At 45.5% G+C, this 23,288-nt stretch overlaps 1 protein-coding gene across 5 annotated transcripts in view; it reads right to left on the bottom strand.

Annotated features, from left to right (window-relative positions):
* The window catches only part of CACNA1D (calcium voltage-gated channel subunit alpha1 D), a gene marked incomplete at its 5' end in the record, with an annotated part of 447,563 nt that overhangs the window by 312,042 nt on the left and 112,233 nt on the right, over positions 1-23,288 (bottom strand). For 4 of the 5 annotated variants that reach the window (XM_082664924.1, XM_082664926.1, XM_082664923.1 and 1 more), the window contains 3 exons: positions 1,098-1,203; positions 4,961-5,270; positions 7,235-7,301. In XM_082664924.1, coding sequence (XP_082521050.1) covers positions 1,098-1,203; positions 4,961-5,270; positions 7,235-7,301 — 483 coding nt within the window. Of the gene's footprint in view, positions 1-1,097; positions 1,204-4,960; positions 5,271-7,234; positions 7,302-23,288 lie in introns of those variants that run through there. The other variant, XM_082664922.1, reaches the window with a different exon arrangement.

The raw sequence follows: 23,288 nt of genomic DNA, 5'->3' as shown, positions 1-23,288 counted from the left end.
TGTTATCCGGGACCAGCCCCTCATTCACCTCCTTTCTGCACGGCCTCAACTCATGAAGGACTGATCCTTGCAAAGAGGATGCTGCAGCACCAGAAACATCCTGCAATGGCTTCTGAATCATCAAGGAAAGAGCACGGGACGTCAGAGGTAAAAACAACCCTGGTGACCTTCTCATCCGATCCCCCGAATGGACAGGTGGGTAAACGGCAATGCACAAAGGGTCTGGGAAATGCCCCAAAATACAGCCAGTTGACAGTCCACTGGGACAACTCCTAGTCCCACTCCAGGGCTCTTCAGTGCTTTTTTTTAAACTATATCAACCTTTCCCAAAGGAAGTTCCATGAAACACTGTGATGCACTCTGCCAAAAAAATGTTTAAAGAATCCATGACCAATTACTTTTAGGGACTAGCTGAGTTAAACAAAATGAAACTGGTTTTTTAACTACAGACTTTCCTGGAGCTTTCACTGAGTTAATGTGCACTATAAATCTTTAAGAGAGCAATAAGGTATATGGAAGTATCCCAATTTATTTCACCATAGAATCATTTTATCTTGGAGCATTTCAAAGAACTAAGTGAAGGAACTTCAATACTCTACTGTACATTCACCAAATTATGTGCTACGTGGATTAGTTCTGTTGTGTTCTACTTCTGTAAAAATTAATAGTTCAGGTACAGAAGCTATGATGACTCTCTGCTTACCAGAAAAATTAACCATAGTACCCACAACTCCCAAATAACACTGGATTTTAAAAAAAAAAGGCTAACATTACCAGGAAAAGAATGGTCGACAAAAAAAGCCTATATGGAAAGAAAAGTTATTTTTAAATCTGCTACAAACCTCTTCTATGAAAAGTTCCACATCTATTTATACAAGATTCATGACTTTAAACACTTTCATTCAGTATGAATTTGAGAATACAGGTCAAGAAAAAAAAAAAAAAAAAAAACACCACTGTTGCAAAGCTCCGTGAAACATCACATGCATAGCTGTTAACTTCAACCACCCAGAAAGCCAGCCGCCAGCTTCCAGCTTCAGTATAGAGGTAAATGATAAGCACACATCAGGACAAGCAGCAACTCTAAGGACACTTACCAAGTTATGATTTGTTGAATTAGAATCATCTTCAGGGAATGGGATGTAAATAGCTAAGGCCACACAATTGGCAAAAATAGCCAATAATATAAATATGTCAAATGGTCTGAAAATTTTTGTTAAGGTATATACGTGTTACACCAACATAAACCATCTCTCTCGTCACACTCCCAATCACACCACTTTTGAACTGCTTTTTAAATGAAAATTTTACCCACAAATCCTTATTCAACTGACTGCTGTGACTACAAGGTTTCCAGCAGGTAATAGTGGTCAACTCACAGCAGATCTTCCTATCAAATGACGTCTCCACGCCCTCTTCTTCTGTTGCAAGGATCACATTACACTCATTCTTCTGTTGGACATTTTATATGAAAACCTAAAAGTACATCCAATTAGGGCACTGTGTGAAACAGGTTTCTACTTCGTGTCATTCTCACAGCAACAAGGGCCTTAGAGAGCTAAATTTCTGGCTGTTGTAGACACAAAGAAAAGCCATCACGAGACAAACCTCTTCCACAAATCCTTGTCACCATGTGTTACAGCCGTTTTCTTGGAGGCTGTTCTTGGCTGGGTCAGTCTGAATCTCCTGTCCGAACTGGGATAGGACAAGTCACAAAGGACCTTCTCCATTCCACCTGTGACCGTCTTGTGGCTGTTCCAATCCCTCGCTGTAACAAGCAAGCCAGGCTTCACCTCCCTCCTCCGCTTTCCTTCCTTACTAATCAGCAGTTATCACTATTTTAGATTAGAGCCAGACCAGAGCTCCGTTTATAACGTGTTGTTATTTTGTTCAATTTATAAACAAATTAAATAAAAGTCCAGAAGAAATCACCACCAGATACTTTCAGAGTTCAACTTAACATTTCTAAATCTCAGGGGTCTGTCTGGAAGAATCACTCTGAGAGCAGCCTTCAACAGATACTTGCTTAAACCTTCTGCTGTTATCGTGAGACACTGTCAAAACTGGCAATACAAAATTTGACATCTGCCAAAATGACTGTTTTTCCTCTCTTGGTTTTCAGCCTTTCCAAATGCAAGGTTTCACGAGCACCAATCTAATCTCCAACCCCGGGCTTGGTTGTACGACACTGTTTCTCCCATACACTCACCCACAAAAGGCAAGGCCACGGTTTCACTCAACATCTCCAAGTCCTAAAGCTTTGAGCATATGCACAGACCTTCTCCGTTCATCCTGATTTCCTTCTGGGAAATCCAAAGATGCTGAAGGAAACAGAGACCCCTCACGTCTCTGGGGATACGTTAAGTTTCATGGAGCCTCAGCCTCTTGAAGAACTTTAACACTCACTGAAATATGGACGTGAAAGACATTATTCCCTTACTAATTTGATGGGCTTATTTTTAAAGCCAGTTATCCTTCCCTCAGTAGTTATTCTTTTAACTCATCTAGTATTACAACATCTCTTATGTAGGGACCCCACTTTAAGGCAGTCCACCTTAAAAAGACTTCAGAATCTCCTTTTCATTTTTCCTTTTGGCAGTTCCTTCCAAAATTTTAAAAGTCAATTGCCCCAGGGCTATCCTATATGGAAACACACTTACTGTCTCTCCCCTCCCCCACACCACCACTCTGCCTTTTTAATTGCCTGCTACCTAAATGATAAACCAGCAAATCTGAGAAGCACTGATGCTGTTCAGGAAAGCAAACATAAGAGTCCTTTTTCTTTATGGTGGTCCAGTTTCAGACGCCAGGTACTGGTGGATCCTAACCCACCGCCACAAGATTCTGACAAGCCAAGCAGAACAGAGCGTTAGAGAAACGGATGGGTCTGATCCTCAATACTCCTTCCTCGTTCCCCAAGTGCAGGACACTCTGCTTTGCCTGCATGTAAAGGCAAACAGCAGGTAAAAACTCACTCTCCCAGTGCAGACAGGGCCTGGCACTGCTGGCTTTAGGAAGCTGCCCATACCCTGCTCCCTGAACCTGAAGAAAACGGTCATTTGAAAAAAACAAATCATGTATCGTTTCAGGATCTATTCTGCAAACTTCCCCATTTGTAGGGGCGGCTTCTCCCTGCACTGGCAGCCACAGCCCCTGATTTCTGCACACATGTCTGGCGGTGCGGGAACGGGAGTCGGCAGCACCATCCAGGAATTCACTCCGTTCACATAAATTACTATATACAAATTACTGTGCACAAAGAGAAACTACTGTGCACAGACAGCACCAGGCCTCCCGCCTCACTCCACACGAAATTAATGACCCCACCGAGAGGCCTCTGCTTACTCAGAGTCACGTCAAGCCAACCTGAGGAGGACGAGATCATTCCGGCTAAGTGCAGTCTGTGCCTCTGACTGCTGCCATGCCACTTGAGGGACACCCTGTGGAGCCGGCTCCCTCCTGGGCCGACACCAGTGTTCGTCCTCAGACTCAAAAAGAACCTAAAGAGAAAACACATCCACACAACCCCAGCCATGTGAGAGACACCGCAACTCCCTCTGGAGAGGAGACATCTGTTCTAAAAAGGAAAAAGCACATGAAAACCCCTCAAATCCTACACTTGGCTACTCTCTCCAAAACCTTTCTAGACAGTTACCTCATTTTAACTCTCTGAGAGCACAGAAAGTAGCCAGCTAAGACAGAGGGCGTGCAAAGAGCTGCCTAGCTAGGCACTCAGATGATACGGGGGTTTCAGCTCCACTTTCCAGCCCGGGTCACCAACCCCCTCCCTTTGCAGCATGACCGCCCCTCCCCTCCCCCCAGCCTCCGTGGGGAAGCCCTTTATTCATACTCCTTCCTATGCTTAGGAACTGCTCTAAGGCCCAGGTCAACTCCGAATATACTTCTGGGAGAAGGAAATGCTGTGTTTTACCCAAACTAATGAATCACCTAATTAGAAAGCCATTTGCTCAGAAAGAAGGCCTCAGTCAACATTTTCTGAAGGGTGACAGGCACTGGAACCTGGCCTCCAGGTTTAGGGGAGGGAGTGAGCAGGCAGCACACCCTAGTTTTCCAAGATCTGGGCCCTAACAACCCTCCTGGGGCAGTTGGAGTTCAGTTTTAAAAATACAAAGGAGACACCCAGAAATGTAACTCCAGTCCAAGGACACAGACAGAATTTTTTTATAAAGGCAGCAACTGCAAATTCCTCCACTGAGAGGGCTGTGCTCTAACCCACACGGGCGCTGAAAGAAGAGGCACACACAAACCTCTCCCTTCACATGCTCCCTCACGCTCACGTTTCAAATGCTGTTTTGGAACTTGTCAAAAGGAAATTCCAGGAAGTCATAGCATTGATGAGCAAATTGCTCCCTCCCTATGAAGCAAGTGTTCATATTTGTAGGTACCTGAACAATCAGACTCACCAAATGTCAGATCTACAAGCCATCTTAGCATTAATTGGAGTTTCCGAAGCAAATTCCAAACGTCAAAATGAGAAGATTCCACTAAAGGTCAAAAATGTATTTATTTCTAGTACAGTTTTTTTTTTTAATCAGCATACCTTATTTGCAATAGGTTCAACGCATACCACTGCCAAAAAACAATGGTGCGTTGAAACTAACCATCTAGTGTCAAATGGCCAAAGGTTAATTTCATATTTTAATTATCTACCACTTTGAAGTTTCAGGTTGTCACTCCCTCCCCCACCACTACACACACACACACACACACACACACACACACACACACACACAGTAGCCTATACTTACCCAGAGAGATACCCCTCTGCACCCAGAGGAGATAGGAAATTATATACCATGAAACCCTCTACACACAACTTCTTCTGTTGCTCACATTCCAAAATGCTATCACTCTGTAAGTGCCATTTCAGAAAGCAAATCCTTTTAAAGAACAGATGGTAAAAGGGAAAACGAGAAAGCCTTCCCCCAAAAAAGGATACTTCCATTCCACTATACTAATGCAGGCTCTTCGGATGGGGTTATTGAGTGACAAACAGAAAAGGGCGCGGGCAGGTCGGCTGCTGGACGAGTTACCCTGTTTTTTGCTCTTGGCGTATTGCTGACGTTTTCTTTGGGAGAGAGATCCTACAGGTGCGGGTGCAGAGGTGCTCATAGTTTGGGCAGCCTTGGCCTGTCTAGCAGCGTCGATCGCGGCTTGCCAAGACAGGACGGTTTGCTTGGAGCTATTCGGCTGAGAAGTTGGTCCTTCACCAGAAAGAGGGAGCCTGGTGCCTCTTGCATAGTTTGCCTCTGGGAAGAAGGAGAAAAAGGAAAATTAAAAAACAAAACAATGAGAATCCAGTGTCAGAAGAAAGCTAAAGTGCTTTCCCATCAAGAACAGTAGGGAAATCATCCCCATGTTTCCATTTGAAACCTCATGTCCTATTTTTTAGAAGCAGGGTTTGGCCAGCAAGAGTAGCAAGGAAAGTCCGCAAGCCCTGCCCAAAGTGTCAGTAACACAGGACCACTGCTGCATCACGCCCAATGGGTCAGTAACTCCCTACACCCGTGTCTTCACAAGGAGTCTTTCAGTGCATTCCTTCAGACAAACTGAGGTCATTCCCACATTTATTTCAAATCTTTTCTGACTTTTAAAACCCATGTATCTCTAATGAGTTAACAGATACATACAACAGCTTTTCTTCAAAATAACTACCATCACACACACACACACACATACACACACAAAAAAAGCAGTGGCAATAATTCAACAGTCTTAATCATTTTCAGGGTGTTACTCCAACATCTTTCCATAGCCACCAATGCACTTTTTTCAGCATGGAAAAAAAAATCCTCCACTGGCACCAGGGCAATACCAAAAGCCCCATAACCAATACCTAGATTATGCACTGACACTTCCTCCAAATGAAAATTCATGATCCTTGGGACTCATTTCCTCCACAGTCTTTGGAAAACAGAAAACATCTTTAGGGCTTTTTTGCATTTTAAATTGCAGCTGCAGCAGCCAAGCCAGCATCCAAAGAAACAGACAAGGCAGGCAGCCTGCACCCTTACACCCAGGATAGACAGGCCGGGTTATGCCAGGGGCCCTCAAGGCCTACACAGGAATCACCTCAGTGTAGGCTGGTATCCAAGTGCACACAGGGTAGAACCCCAAGAGGGTTCCATGTGCAAAGCCCTCTCCAGCCTGGGGTCAGGCCAAGACCCAGGCAGGTCTCCCCGGCACCTGCCTGCCTCTGGTCACAACCTCCTTACTGAGACAGAAGTCAAAGTGAGCGTGGTGGCAGAGGTAGAGGGATGGGCATTTGCAAAACCAATTCTTTCTCAGTAAAAAGCAAGGAAGAGTCAAAGCGAGCACACATCTGCCTGGCCAGCAGCCTGAGAGGGGGCCTTGGGTTTGGGCAGCAGACGGTCTGAGCCAGGGGAGGAGTCGCCCCAAGTCTTCCCTTGGGGAGCGGTCATCGGGAAGGCTGCGAGCCCATGGAGGGTTGTGGGGGACGCCAGTGACCTCCAAGCAGGAGTGAAGAGGGCTGGCCAGGAGCTGCGCCCCCTTCTCTCGACCCAGCCGGGCCGGCATGGTAACTGCACGTGGCCGGGCTGGGGCGCAGAGCCTCACAGCGGCAGCGACTCTCCGGGCATTGCTAGGTTACCGACGTGTGCACAGCGGCGCTGCGAGCGGGAATACGCGTTCCACCCGACCCCCTGGCCGGCGACTCCGAGACCCAGCCTCCCTCTCAAGGGTAGGGGGATGCTTCACCCACCGGCGAGGAGGTTGAAACCTGGCAATCCTAGAATTTTCCGGATGCCACCAGAGACCTTCTTCCTAATTAACCAGGGGCCGGGGAAGGAGGTGAAGAGGCTGGAAAGGGGGCTCCGGGTGAAGACTCATAGCCACCCCCTTTCCATCGCTCGGGAGCGTTGGAGGAAAGTTGAGCCCGAGGACACTGAAGCCGAATCACCTCGGCTTGCCGCCCCTCCGGCGGCACAGTACTCCACGGACTCCACGGCCGCCCCCACCCCACAAATGCAGAATTAGCTCTGACATTCAAGGCCTGAAGGGGAGAACGGAGTGGCTGTCACGCATCTCCCCTTTCTGTGTAGATGACACCGAGCTAGAAGCATCCTCTCCAACCCCCTCAACCCACCAGCGCATCAGAGATGGGAGGGGGGTGAGAAGGAAGAGGGGGGTGGGAAGAGGAGGACCATGACAAGGATTAGATTTGGCAGCGGGTGCCCAGGCTCTGGCTGCTCACCGTTCGCGTGGTCCGCTTGCTGCTGCCGTTGATGCTGCATTTTTTTCATCATCATCATCATCATCATCCACGAACATTTATTGAGCGCCTACTGTGTGCAGGGCACTGTGCTAGGCGATGGGGCGGGGGAGGAACGGGCAAGGGGGTGACCGATAGGTAGGAGCCGCGATCCCTGCCCTTATTCAAGCTTCAGCAGGGGGTGGGGAGGGACGGGGACAGATAACAGAAAATAAGAATAATTTATAAAAACCGCTGGCCACCCACGCTCCCTCTTTTTCAAAATCGGAGCAAAATAAACTTTTTTTACAAAATAAGATCGGATGTATATATTATCTTGATAATATATACATGTAATTTTTTGCTGCAAAGGAGAATTGGCTTGGTCCCCCCCTCTAGCGGAGGGACGCCGCGAGGATGCCGGCCCGGCCGCCGGGGCCGCTCGGCGCGCCCCCCATGCCCGCCCGCTCGCCCGCCGCGGTGCCCGGTGCCCGGTGCCCGCCGCCGCCGCCGCCCGCGCCGCCGCTGGCTCGCGACCGCGGGCAGCCGGAGCTCACATCCGGGGACGGAGGCGCTCGCTCGCTAGCTCCGCGCCCGCCGCGCCGCGCCGCACGCCGGCTTCGCCCTGGCGACGCTGCGCGCCCGCCGCCGCGTCCCCCTCCCTCCCCCCGCCCGCCCCGGGCCTCCCACGGGCCGCGCCGCGCCCCGGCGACCGGAGGCCGACCCGCGGCTCCCCCCGCACGGCCCGCGCGGTCGGGGTAGCCGCCGCGTGGGACTCGGGGGCCCGCCACCCCGGCCAGGCTCGGTTGACCCGCGGGCACCGAAGGGTTAAGCGCGCTCCAGCCGCGGGCCTCCCGCTTAACCCCCTCGGTACCGCGGCGTGCTCTCCCCTTCCCCCCGGCGGGGCTCGCGGATCCCGCCGAGGCCGGGTGCGGATTAACCGCTCCTCCCCCGGCATTTCTTCGGGGCGGGGGCCGGGGGACGCTTAGGCTCCCGCGGCTGGCCTCGGCTGTCGGCGTCGTCCTCCCCCGGAGCACACCTGGAGGAGGCCCCGCCCCCTGGGAGCACAGGTGCCGGCGGGCGGTTGTCGCTCGGTTGGCGAGGGGCTCTGCCCGGCTCCCAAACCGCTCCGGAGCCGGGCAGGAGCCCCCCACACACTTTTCCTCGGCTCTTTCCGATTGCGGGGGAGATGGGGGAGCCCGGCTGTCTGGAGAGCACTCGCCACCCCAGGTAACAGCACCTTCAGATCTAACCTAGCTTCCAGAGTGTCCCTTATCCCACCCCGCCCAGCGCTGGGTCTGGCGCCGCTGCGGGCTCTAAGATGGTTGGGGGAGGGGGAGGACATCTCTTTTTCCCACTCCCTCCCTCCCTCTCCACCCCCACTTGTGTTAGGAGGCAGGTACTGGGAAGTAAAAGCCGAGGTCTTGCAAACTGCTTGTGTCGCGTAAAAAGAACAGGCAGTGCTGCTAGAAACTGCAGACTCCCGTTTGGGAGCTGAGGAGAGGAGTTTGTTTTACGGAACCTTCACTGCCTCATTTTTGGGGGTGGGGGTTTTTGCAAACAGGCAGTTCCCGTCTGGAGGGGAAGCTACTGTCTCTAGTGCATGACTGATATTTCCCATTTAGCGTTGTGCTGGTTGTTGAATAAGGACGTCTGCTTTGTTACTTCACAAGATTCGATTTATTTGCTTTTCTGATCTGCATGTCCCTACAGCGTTTTAGAATGTTTGAGAACAACGTCTTTAAAGCGAAAATAAAGCAAAACGCTCAGCGTGAACTAGGAAATTAAGAGAAGGTGCTCCTTGGCCAAAGAAGGCACGCTGGGCACCCTCAATTGTTGAGAGCCATCTGGGGAGAGAGAGAGGGGTACCAAACAGACGTTCCAGGGGCCTTCCAGAGAGGGGCACCGGGACTAGATGGATGGAAACAACCAACTTCCCTGTCCTTTTCTTTTTTGCTTTGTTTTTGGAGGGGACGAGAGGCAAGGAAAGAGCCCTGAGGCCTAGTTAGTAATATTTATAAAGCTGGCCTGGGCCATCTCAACCGAGGCTGATTCTGAGCCCAAATCTGAAGGGACAGAAGCCAGTTCCCTTCAGAGAGTTTCCCATCCATGGACCCCTGAGTCCTGAAGCATGTTTAAAATTCACAAGTACACTTGTCACTTTCAGAACTCTAGGTCTAAAGCTTTGCCTTTTGAGACCTGTTCTGGAAAATCCCACCCTAATATTTGCTCACAATTCAGCCAGCATTCACAAGGCACCCGTTAAGAACAGGGTCTAGGCTAGGTGTTATGAGGATAAATCTATGGCACAGACCCTCCGTCAAGGACATACACTCTAGTAAAGGAAGAAAAGAGTGTGTGTATCTCTAATAATATTTGGAACATAGGAGCTATAACAGGTATGAAGAAAGTGTTATGCAAGCATCAAAGAGATTCATAATAGAGGGATCCTGAGATATTTTCACAAAAGAGATGGCATTTTAACTGATTCTTAAAAACTGACAGGAAGGGGAAGAGGAAGGGATAGGTAGGTGGAGGACAGGGCGATTTTAGGGCAATGAAGCTATTCTGTAATACTGTAATGGTGGCTATAGGACATTATTCTTATGCATTTGTCAAAACCCATAGTAGCGTACAACACAGAGTGAACCCTGGTGTAAACTATGGACTTTAGTTAAGAATAATGTATCGGGCTTCCCTGGTGGCGCAGTGGTTGGGAGTCTGCCTGCCGATGCAGGGGACATGGGTTCTTGCCCCGGTCCGGGAAGATCCCACATGCCGCGGAGCGGCTGGGCCCGTGAGCCATGGCCGCTGAGCCTGCGCGTCCGGAGCCTGTGCTCCGCAACGGGAGAGACCATAACAGTGAGAGGCCCGCGTACCGCAAAAAAAAAAAAAGAATAATGTATCAATACTGATTTATCGGTTGTAACAAATGGACCACACTAATGCAAGATGTTAATGAAAGGAGAAACTGTTGGGGGAGAGAGTTTATGGGAACTTTACTTTCTATGCAATCTTTCTGTAAACCTAAAAATGCCCTTAAAAATAAAGTCTATTAAAAACAGGTGATTAATTTTATAGTGCATAAATGGGGTAAGAGGAATGAGCTTTGGGGGATAGAGTGAAGGCAAGGGAGACTGCTGTGCAGGACAGGATGTGTTTGAAAATTAGCAGGAGTGCAGAGCAGCTGAGGCGCAGGCCACTGGGCTGGGGAAGGAAGGCTGTGATGGCCAACGAAACGTCAGTGAAGGAAGGCTTGCTGGCTTGCTAAAAAGACCAGATTTATCTTTTCTGCAGTGGGAGCCAGTGAAGGTGTTTAAGCTGAGAAGTGACAAGATTAAATTGTGACTTGGGTCTCCCAGTTTTACACTTTAGATCTTAATGAGTTTATGGAATTAGAATTTTTAACATTTTTCCATCCCGGCTTCTGAATCCCATCTTTGCCGTGTCTCCAGGAAGCTTTTTTTTTTTTTTTTTGAGGGCCTTCATTCAGCTTAGCACTGAATGCTTTGGCCCATTGGGTAATTTAAATACTTATATTCCCATGATAATGTGAATTACTGAATAAATAAATAATAATAGCTAATATTTTTTAAAGGCCTTCTATGTGGCAGGCGTAAAAATAGGCACTTTACATGTATTACCACATGTAATTCTCATAACGAGGCTATGAGACAGGTACTATTAAACTATTAATACCCTCATTTTACAGATGACAAAACCAAGACACCGAGGAGTTAAGTAAACAGCCCAAAACCACACACAATTATTTAGTAGCTGAAACAATAAAACATGAGGAAAGGCTAGAATAAAAGATTTCACCTCTAAATCAGCCACACATGATAAGACCCAATTATGTCACTAACACACTACTATGGAGTTTTAATCCCTAGGCCTTTATATATAAAACATTGCCATTTAAAGGCTCCACGCTGGCATTCTAGACGTGGTGACCTGCGTGGACTTCATTCCAAAAACTTGCTGATTCCCCAGTCCAGAGCCTCACCTCCTCACACCCCTAGGCCATTAACTAGATGCCCCATCTCCATTCCTCCTCCCACAAATAGCCCATCTTTGGCTCAAAAAACACCATGTCACTTACCTAACCAAAAAAAAAAAAAAAAAGAAAGAAAGCTGGTTCTTCCTTCCTTCCAAGTCCAATGTAAACTCCTCTAACCAGCTTTCAACCTTATCATTTCACACCATTCACCTTCACCATGGCCAGCAGCCTCCTCATTAGGCCGTGAACATGCTGTGCTCATTCCTGACTCTGCCCTGGCTTGTGTTTATTTGCTGACCCGAAATCCTGCCTTGCTGACCTCTAACTAAACCCTCCCTATTTAACGAGTCCCCAGCAAGTCCTTGCCTCCTCCCAGGAGCCTGCTCAGATTTCTCCAGCGACCGCAAACACGCACGTGCCCTGGCTCCCATCTCCCCTTCCCTAAAGGCCTACAGCACCTGGTTATTCCTTTGATTACATACCTTCTTGTGTCTTGTTTGATTGCTTTTTGGCTATAAATCCTGTCTCTCCAAGCACAGTTCAGGTCCTTAAGCAAGGGTCACCTCCTTAGCCCCCTTTCCCCCACTGCCAAGTGTTCTTCTCACAGCAGGCACTAAATACTCTGATTAATCTGCACAGGATCATAAAAGCCCACAGATATCGGTAGAAATTGTCAGCTAATGTTTACAAAAATCCCATAAAGTTTATGGCACGACACTTGGCCTTTAGATGGGAAAATATAAACAGAGGGAAAATTGGGTCCTTTGCACTCCAGGAATTCTAATCAAGGAAGACAAATAAACAGATCCTGAAGGCTATATGCACAGTATAGCCATAAACAGACTGTGACGTTGGGTCTAAATGAGTCTCTCCATCCTCAGGCCCTAAGGAGGTAGCTCTGACCCACTAACCACCAGACAGGTGGATAAAGGGGGTGTGGACATGTGTTTCAGGTAGAGGAATGGCATGCACAGAGTCAGGCAGACAAGTGCAGAACATGTGCAGAAATCAGTAAGTAGGTGGTTAGGCTGGAACCTGGGGTTACTACAGAGACAGTCGTGATAAGTGAGGTGGCAAAGGCAGGTTGGAGTAGAATGGCAGGAATCCCTAATATCTGGTTCACCAGTTTAGGTGTTGTCCTGTAGGCCAGTGATTCTCAAGCTTTTTGGTCTCAGAATCCCTTCACACTCTTAAAAATTATGGTAGGGACTTGCCTGGTGGCACAGTGGGTAAGACTCCGCACCTCCAATGCAAGGAGCCCAGGTTCAATCCCTGGTCAGGGAACTAGATCACGCGTGCATGCCACAACAAAGATCCTGTATGCCACAACTAAGACCTGGCACAACTAAATAAATAAGTAAATAAATATGTATTTTTTAAATTATGGTAGACCCCAAAGAGCTTTTACCATGTAGATGGTCTCACTTGATATTCACCATATGCAAAATTCAAACAGAACATTTTAAAAATCATTTATAGTTCACTTTAAAATAGTAATAAGCCCATGGGGCTTCCCTGGTGGCGCAGTGGTTGAGAGTCCGCCTGCCGATGCAGGGGACACGGGTTCGTACCCCGGTCCAGGAAGATCCCGCATGAGCCATGGCCGCTGAGCCTGCGCGTCTGGAGCCTGTGCTCTGCAACGGGAGAGGCCACAACAGTGAGAGGCCCGCGTACCGCAAAAAAAAAAAAAAAATAGTAATAAGCCCATTACGTGTTAACATAATTTTTTAAAGGAAAGTAACTCTAGTTTCCAAAACAAAATAATGAGAAGAATGGCATTCTTTTATATTTCTGCAAATCTCCTTACTGTCTGGATGAAAAAGAAGACAGCTAGATTCTCTTATCTCCTCAGCATTCAATCTGTAGTGATAGATTGTGTTGAGATAGAGGACGAATATCCAGCCTGACACAAATATGAATTTGAAAAAGGGAGGAACTTTTTCGGATAATTATTGATACTCTTCTTTGGTATGACACCAAAACTGGACTTTTAAAGGTTAGTTGAAATGTGGAATTTAAAACCATAACAGTGCAAACTTTTTATACACTGTTACATTAAAATCACTCAGTTTATATTGCACTGTGAATGGATCTTTCTACTGATGCAGAATTTGGTAATATCATGCATTGGTCATTTGGAATATTTTGACTCACTGAGTTACACAGATTTTCTAAATATTGACATGTTTCATTAAAGTGTCAAAAAAAAAAAACCCACATTCATTGTTATCACCACCAAGCTCATCAGAAAGTCTTTCAGCATTGAGAAGTTGTCAAGCTCTCAGTGGTAGACAGAAGTTTTTCAAAATTCTAATTTTCACTTGAAAGCTCAAATTTTATAATTGGCACAAACACTGTCAAGTTTTTTCTTGGAGGTGACTGGCTCACTTCATTCATTTTCAAAACATCTGCCAAATACTTAGGTCTCAATAACCAAAGTTTGTCAGTAAAAGTGGTGTTCCATGAAAAAGCAACCATTCAGCTTTGCATCTCAAACCATCACACAAGTGAGACAACCATTGTATGAGGCAGTAATGTTTTATACATACATCCCAATATATCACCCAGAATATTAAGAAGACATCTACACAAGGATTGAGATTTAATAAAACTAATCATTTTTACTGCTTCATCAAGGAGATTCTTAAGTAAAACTGGCTTTTTTTTTTTTTACTGTGAGCACATGACAGAGATTGTGCATCACACGATGTCCACCAAGTACACTTTGGTGTCACTGCCCTGATTCATGCTAAGACACCAGCACTTTTTTTTTTTTTTTTTTTTTTTTTTTTTTTTGGCTGTGTTGGGTCTTCGTTTCTGTGCAAGGGCTTTCTCTAGTTGCGACGAGCGGGGGCCGCTCTTCATCGCGGTGCGCGGGCCTCTCACTGTCGCGGCCTCTCTTGTTGCGGAGCACAGGCTCCAGATGCGTATGCTCAGTAGCTGTGGTGCAGGGGCTTAGTTGCTCCGCGGCATGTGGGATCTTCCCAGGCCAGGGCTTGAACCCGTGTCCCCTGCACTGGCAGGCAGATTCTCAACCACTGCGCCACCAGGGAAGCCCGACACCAGCACTTTTAACTACTGTTGATTTCGCACCATCAGTGCAAATGTCAACGCAGTGGAAACAGCAAAGAAGTTTTAGCGGTCCTGTGAAAATAGTTTTGACCTCAAAGACCCCTTGAAAAGGATCTTAAGGTCCCCCAGGTAGGGGTTACTAGATAAAATACAGGATGCTCAAATATTGCCTGGGACATAGATATACTAAAAAATTTTCTGTTGATTAGTTAAAATGGCAACCTTACCTCTGGGGTTTCATTGACCACACTTTGAAAATAGCTGTTCTGGGGCCATCTTTGGGCAGAGAATTGGTATCAATGTTGTGCTTCATGAAAATAGCTCTAACCCCAGTGGGCAGGATCGATCAGAGAGTAGAAACATTTGTAGGTGCAGGAGGTTCTGATGGGTTAATTAAGAATACGTTACTTTTTAACTATAGCTATTGAGAGGGGCAATGCTATTCTTAACTTGGGGAGGAAAGCATAAAGACCTGCAGAAGGCAGCTTCCAGCCTGGCAGGTGGGGGGCAGGGTCCCCTATCCCACTATTCTAACGAGCCACCCTCCTCCCAACATCCCCCCCCATCAGGACTTCTTGATTACAACTGACTTATACCCCCACCCAGCAAAATACACAGGCCTTTCTTCTTGAGTTGGCACATGGAAAGTAGAGCCCAGCTGGTCTTTATCCTTCATCAACTAACTATTCACTTGAAGAGCCGGATTTATGTTTCACATCAGGCTATGTAATTCCAGTTCCTTTAACTGGTTCATTCCCATCCCCCTTGACCCAATTCTTAAATCTTATCCATCACTCTCTGATGGACCAAATCCTCTCCATTTCCCCAGTTGGGAAATCCTGGCAAAGTCTAGTATATACAGTTGACGCCCCATTATCCACGCTGACTGAGGGAAGCAGCAAAGGGGGCAAGTCTTGTTTCCCATCTGTGAAATAAAGTGGTTATAAAACATGGTCTCTAAGGGTTCTTACCATTCTAATATGGTGTATTTGAGAGATTAGACTTCAGAGCCAGGTAGATCTGGGTTCAAATCCTGGCCTTGCCAGCTACTAGCTATGTTGCTCTGGGGAAGTCACTTTCTCTCTTTGGGTAAAACAGGGATAATATCACCCATCTTATTGATTTATTGCAAAGATTTAAAATAATGTTGTAGGGACTTCCCTGGTGGTGCAGTGGTAAAGAATCCGCCTGCCAATGCAGGGGACACAGGTTTGAGCCCTGGTCCAGGAAGATCCCACATGCCACGGAGCAAATAAGCCTGTGCACCACAACTGCTGAGCCTGGGCTCTAGAGCCCGCGAGCCACAACTACTGAGGCTGCATACCACAATTACTGAAGCCCGCGCACCTAGAGCCTATGCTGCGCAACGAGAAGCCACCACAATAAGAAACACGCGCACCACAAAGAAGAGTAGCCCCCGCTCGCCACAACTAGAAAAAGCCTGAACACAGCAACAAAGGCCCAACGCAGCCAAAAATAAATAAATATATTTTTTAATAAAGTAAAATAATGTTGTAGAAGCGCTGGTACGTACCATCAACTTGAATCACATACCTTATGTGAATTTAAGTATATGCAGTTGCAAGGAGAGAAAGGAAGGAAGGGAGGGCACCATTTAAATAGTGCTGGCAGGAGTCTGCCCTTCCTTTGGTTGGTCTTAGTTCTTACCTTTATGACCTGACCTCAAAACTTAACTCTTTGCCCCCATTAAGATCAATCCATTGTGATGACTCTCCTTTTCGTTCATGAGTATTCTGTCATTCAATATAGTCCCAAAGCAATAGAATGCGGTTGGATTTTTTAAATAGTTTTTGTATTTTGCTTTACATATTTTAATTTCCTGTACATGCTTTATTATTTAGATTCAACAGTCAATACTGACAACCCCAAAGGAGGTAAAGTAGAGGACAGAGATAATAGTAAAATAGGTATTTACATCCATGCACATAAGTGCAGCCCCATGGCCCATACTGAATGTGACAGTGGACACACACACAGCACATCCAACATTGGGTTTAGTCAGCACTACTGCACAGCCACCTCCAGGTTAAAAGCAGCTAACCGCTGGAAATAAAACTGGTATATTCACATGCTGCAATGGAAAAATAACACAAGCCTGCATCTGACCAAGCACAGGAGCAAATTTACGAGGACAGGAAGTTGTTTGGGAGATCCAGAGAGTCAGTAAACGTCAGAAATTTTATAGTTCAAACATTATAGTTTCCTTTCGTTTCTTCAGAGCAGTTGTTTATTCAATTCGCAAAACAAAAACAAGTTTAAACGGCACCAGTATCTCTCCGACCTGGCACCGACAATATATGCGGACCTGTTCACTTTTCTTACTGCTCTAAAGAAAAATCTAAGTCACAAATCCTTGATACTTATATGTCTTTTCAACTTTTAAATCAATGTTTTGGGGGAACATTAAGTAGGAAATGATAAAAATATTAAGAATCTTTATTTCATTAATTTTAAATTGTTTTCATAACACAGAAATAAGCAGTAACAAATTTTGAGTGATTTGAATCCCTTTAATCCCCTTTGATTAGCAAAGTAGAGAGTACTGGGCCAATTTAAGAACATTTTCTGTTTGACAAAAATGCAACATGAAAATGCAGTAGCCTTTCTTAGCTTCATGATTATGGTCACAGGTGGATGCTAAAAATTGAAATTGGACCGTGAGTTTGAAATTTTGATAAAGTAGCCAGATCTTTATATGTCCTAGGTTATTAGGACATACACACAGGAAAAAAAATAAAAAAAGCTTCTTTTGAAAGGGTTCCAATTTGAACCAAAAAGAAAAAACAATTTTTTTTCAAAGGGTTCCAATTTGAAACACTTTTATAAATGAAAAAAATAAGATTGTAGGAGCCAAAAAGACATTTATTTGAAGAAGAATCATTATATAAAGTTATCTAACTCACTAAGGATTATCTGTTTTGTGTCCTAATAACGAGGTTGGCAATGTATTGCATCCAAAAATATGGAACTTCCTACTTGTCAGTTTTATCTTTTTTTTTAGGTTGCTATTTTTAATGTGTGTTTATAATACACTGAAGACATCTCAGTCAATCATGTATTGAGCAAAATAATCACCATGGCAGGGAGACACACCTGGTAGTCTTTATCGTCAACACATCTATAAAACTGGATAAATATTTGTTAGTGTTCCATTTTGATAAATACAAGGAACACATGGGGCTGAGAGGGAAACATATCCAGAGCTTCATACTTTTTCAAAGACTGACACTACTTTAATAGTAAATAGCAAAGAATGCCAGGATGGGTGGGAGGGGCTTTGCAAACACTCCACATCAGAAACAGGCTAGACTTTGACGTGGCAGAGTAACCCAGTGGCTAAAGGACAGAACACCACACCTCTTGTCCTGTGAAGCTAAATGCCTAAGCGCTACGAAAGGTCTTTCAGGATTCTTAACTTTTTACTAGCTTGCTCCCCCTCCCCTTTCCCTCAGCAGGCCTCTCTTCGGCTTCCTTTCCCAGCTCCTGCCTAACTGGGACCCTTTCATCACTCACAGACCTTTCTTCTTAGAAACTTCTTCCCTCTAGTCCCTTTGCTTCCTCCTCCAACTATTTCTTCCCAAATCTCCAAAATTCCCCAACTATTATAGCTCACTGCAGACTGCAGAAGGCAAAGTGAATAAACAGAATCCTACAGAAAGAGTTAGAAAATTGATGGTCACACTTAGCCAACGTCCTAGAACTCCGCAGTGGAACACTTTAGAACTAGAAAAATGGCCCTAAGAGTGAGGGGCTCTGAGTCCCAGCTCTGCTCGCCACTAGCCGGGTGAACTTTAGCAATCACAGTCTTTCTGGACTGACTTCTTCATCTGTGAAGTACCTGCCTCACGAGGTCACGAGGTATAAGAGGATCACAGGAGATCACTATGGGAGAGCATTTTATAAATTACAAAGCACAGGACCCACAGTTTCCAAAGGTTTCCTACAAGAGCAGCATCAGCTTCACCTGAGAACTTGTTAGAAATACAAATTTTCCAACTCACCGCAGACCTACTGAATCAGAAACTCTGGAGGGTTTCTGGGTGAGGCCCAGCCATCTATGCTTTAACAAGTCCTCCAAGTGATTCTGATACCTGCTAAAGTTTGAAGACCCTGCCCTATACAGATGAATTGCTTTTCATGAGATTTCTTCTGGTTGCAGCTTTCTATGGCGCTGAATAGATTCTGCCAGCATCAGGAATGTTAATGCCCTCGTATTGCACGGGTACTTATCACGGGATGAACACGATAGCTTACTCTCCTCTGTTCTCTTCTTGGTTCTCACAAAATTCAGCAAGGTAATGCACTTGGCTCCATCTCACGGAACCCAGAGCACTTATAATGTAGATCATACAATTTATGACATCTTTGAGGGCTGAGAATTATTCCACCACAAGGCCAGCCTAACACCTCGATGGAAGACTACGTACTATGGTTTCAAGGATACTAGAAAGATCTAATTCTACACGTTTCCACCCAGCTCACTGATGCCAGAAATTCCATCATTAGAGCTTAAAGCTTTGGTCCTCCACCTGAAATGCCAACATCCCTGGAAATATCACAGCAAACCCCTTACTTCCCAGTTAAATGGTCCTGTTCTCAGGAAGTGGGATGCCCACGCCTGCTTTGGGAAGCATACCCTAAAGGGCTATCTGGGGTCACTACAGGTAACTGTGCTTCCTTCACAATTTTGCCCAAAGCCAGGTGTGCACACAGAACCAGGTGTACGTCATAGGTGTGTTAAAACTTAAGGATTGACTTGGGGAGTCTCAGGCTGAAGGAGGAAGAATGAATAGACCATACCAGAGATGGAACCAAATGGGAAGATGCCTCCTTTTTGGTGCACTGGGAAAGAGAGAAAACCTCCCAAACTATCATGGAAACAAATCTTCCGATTTCACTGGGTCCTCTTCTTCCTCATCTGTCTATACATTTGACATTCTGGTGTTCTTTTTAAAAAAATATTGTATTTATAAAAGTATTGTATAGTTTGCAAAGCACTCTTACATGCAGCATTTCATTTGCTCTCTACAGCCCATGAAGAAGAGAAAATTCCTCATTTTGTCGAGGAGGAAACTTGTGCAAGGATTCCATCAATAAGTAACAGAGCTCACTTAGATTTGAACCCTGGTTTTGCGACCCCAAGCCTACTTCTTGTTTTTAAAAAAAAAGATTTATTATTTATTTTATTTACTTCTGGCTGCATCGGGTCTTCGTTGCAGCATGCGGGATCTTCACTGAGGCATGTGGGATCTTTCGTTGCGGCACGCAGGCTTCTCTCTAGCTGTGTCATGCGGGTTTTCTCTTCTCTAGTTGTGGCACGCAGGCTCCAGGGCGCATGGGCTCTGTAGTTGTGGCGCTGCGGCCTTAGTTGCCCCGCAGCATGTGGGATCTTAGTTCCCTGACTGGGGATCGAACCCGCATCCGCTGCATTGTAAGGCAGATGCTTTACCACTGGACCACCAGGGAAGTCCCCCAAGCCTACTTCTTTTATCTTGGTGTGTATTTTCAGTCTGGTTTGTACCCTATTGCTGAGGTGGTCTGTGTATTACTGGTCAACTCCCACCCTCCCTTTAGGAGAGGGCTTCTGGGGGTGTGGAGCCCTGGTGCAGGGCATGAACCCCAGAATCCCGTCATCCAAGCAGGCTCCCAATTTTCTCCAACTGCATACCTCCTCCCTGCTTTTAGAGCACAGAGCTTGATGACGCCACAGATGGGCAACACTGCAAGCCATGGAAAAGAGATTCTGCTACACATAACTGTATTCTGAAAATATCACTCTGGAAGTGTGTAGCTGAGTCACAGAGTTGGCAAGAGAATGACACACAGGCCAGGCCTTTCTGGCAATGAGCTCCACGGGGCTCTAGCAGGGGACCCAGGGCATGGCCCTTCCCTGATCCAAGCTGACAGCTGCTGAGGCCAACCTGAAAGGACATTCCTTGCACTATCATTGAGGTCAGGACACTTGGATCATGCATAGAAGTTTGGCCTAAAGTTTTCTAAAATTCCTTCCATGCCTCCCATTCTAAGTTATAAGCACGAAAAGTCTTTATTCTGTTATCTGGACTTCTTGTACCATTTGTATGACCCAGGCTCCCACCTCCGGGATAATGGATCACAAATCCACACTTCTAGTGCCGCCCTTTCACCTAAGCCCCAATGCCCCACCACCTAATGCCTGCCAGATGTGGTTGCCATGAAAACTAAGCGGAAATGCCTTAAGCCAAACTAACTCCTCCTTATCCTCTGCAGACCAGCTCCCCACCCCCACAGCAACTTCTGGCACAACTATTTTCTCAACCATCAAGACTCAGCGTGGTGGAGTTGTCTTCTCTTTCATTTTGTATATTTGGTTCATTGCCACTAATTTCTCTTTCCTGAGCACACTCTTCATACTGCTGCATGACTTATCTTTATTAAATCTTTCACCGTGCTATTGTCTGATCCAACATTTTCACTCTTGCTTTATAGCCATGAAAACAGTACTTCTTAACCCTGGCTTAAGAAGTACTTAAGTACTTCTGTACTTACTTAAGTACAGTAGTACTTAAGAAGTACTTAAGAAGTAAGTACTTGAGTAAGTACTTAAGTACTTAAGAAGTACTTAAGTACTTACTGTTAACCCTGGCTTAACAGTACTTCTTACAGGTTAGAGCTTCTTAAAACCTTTAATGTCCAAGCCCCATCCCTAGAAAATTCTGATTCAGTAGGCCTTGGGGTGGGGGATAAGACATCATATCACTGAGACCTATTGTCCTGAATGACAGTACTTTTCAAACTTTAAGTTGCATGGGAATCACCTTTGGATCTTGTTAAAATAAAGATTTGGACTCAGTAGGGCTGGGGTGGGCCTGCGATGCTGTGTTCCTCACAAGCCCAGGTAATGATGATGCTCCTAGTTCCAAGACCATACTTTTGAGTCTCAAGGTCCTAGCACACCAAGTGTAGGAGCTTCCGCATTACCTGGGGCCTTTGGTGACTGTAAGGCCCTTTCTCATTTCCCAGGCTTCCTGTTCTCGCTAGTACAGCTCTTGACTCCTCCTAACACACCAGCCCTGCCTTGCCATCCTGGTTTACTTGGAAAGCCTGACTCCCTTCTCTCTGCCTAGCTAAATCTTACCCCCTGTCAGTTTCCAGCCTAGGCCCTCTTCTCCCATTTAGTCTTCCCCAACCACTCCATGGTTTATTCATTTCTTTTTCCTCTGATCTCCCACAACTGCAGAAAGTGTGGTGATCATTCTAGCTTACAATAAGCTCTGCAGCTGACAGCAAGAAGAAAACTGGAAGAAGAGAGATGTGGAACCTAGGCACCATTGTTGACACACTGTGACTGCAGGCAGGTCATTTTCTGTTTCTGAAAAATGCCTTTGAATTCAACAATACATTAAGAAGATCATGCACCATGATCAAGTGGGATTTATTCCAGGAAGGCAAGGTTGAGTCAATATCTGCAAATCAGTCAACATGATACACCATATTAACAAAATAAAGGATAATCATATGAGCATCTTAATAGATGCACAAAAACATTTGACAAAATTCAACATCTATTTATTATAAAAACTCTTAACAAAGTGGATATAGAGGGAACACACCTCAACATAATAAAGGCCATAATAGAACCCACAGCTAATGTTATACTCAAGGTGAAAATCTGAAAGATTTTCTTCTAAGATAAGGAATGAAACAAGGATGCCCACACCCACCACTTTTATTCAACATAGTGTTAGAAGTCCTAGTCAGAGTTATTAGGCAAGAAAAAGGAAAAAAAGGCATCCAAATTGGAAAGGAAGAGGTAAAACTATCCTATTTGCAGATGGCATGATACTATATACAGAAAATCCTGAAGACTCTACCCCAAAACTGTTAGAACTAATAAATGAATTCAATAAAGTTGTACGATACAAAATTAATATACAGAAATCTGTTACATTTTATACGCTAATAACAAACTATCAGAAATAGAAAATTAAGAACACCAGCCCATTTACATTTGCATCAAAAAGAATAAAATACCTAGGAATCAATTTAACCAAGGAGATAAAAGACCTACACACTGAAAACTGTAAGACATTGGTGAAAGAAATTGAAGAAGACACAATAAATGAAAAGTATTCTATGCTCATGGATAGGAGGATTAGTATTCTTGAAATGTCCACACTACCCAAAGCAATCTATAGATTCAATGCAATCTACAGATTCAATGCAGTCCCTGTCAATATTCCAATGACATTTTTTACAGAAGTAGAACAAACAATCCTAAATTTATATGAAACCACAAAAGAACCCAAATAGCCAAAGCAGTCTTGAGAAAGAAGAACAAAGCTGGAGGTATCATGCTCCCTGATTTCAAACTATATTACCAAGCTAAAGTAATCAAAAGAGTGTGGTCCTGTCATAAAAACAGACACATAGGGCTTCCCTGGTGGCGCAGTGGTTGAGAGTCCACCAGCCAATGCAGGGGACACAGGTTCATGCCCCGGTCCAGGAGGATCCCACCTGCCGCGGAGCGGCTGGGCCCATGAGCCATGGCCGCTGGGCCTGCGCGTCCGGAGCCTGTGCTCCACAATGGGAGAGGCCACAACAGTGAGAGGCCCGTGTACCACAAAAAAGAAAAAAAAAAAAATGAGGAAAAGATCTGAATAGACATTTTTCCAAAGAAGACATACAGGTAGCTAATAGGTACATGAAAAGATGCTCAATATCACTAATCATCAGGGAAATGCAAATCAAAATATAATGAGATATTACCATACACCTGTCAGAATGGCTATTATCAAAAAGATAAGAAATAACAAGTGTTGGCAAGGATGTGGAAAAAAGGGAAACTTCTCTCCCTTTTGCACTGTTGGTGGGAATGTAAACTGGTTCAGCCACTATGGAGAACAGTATGGAGGTTCCCCAAAAAACTAAAATAGAACTACCATATGATCCAGCAATTCCACTCCTAGACATATATCCAAAGAA

The sequence above is a fragment of the Grampus griseus genome, assembly GCF_964374135.1.
Source record: "Grampus griseus genome assembly, chromosome: 10".
Classification (NCBI taxonomy): Eukaryota; Metazoa; Chordata; class Mammalia; order Artiodactyla; family Delphinidae; genus Grampus; species Grampus griseus.
This window is presented reverse-complemented; position numbering and strand designations above follow the sequence as displayed.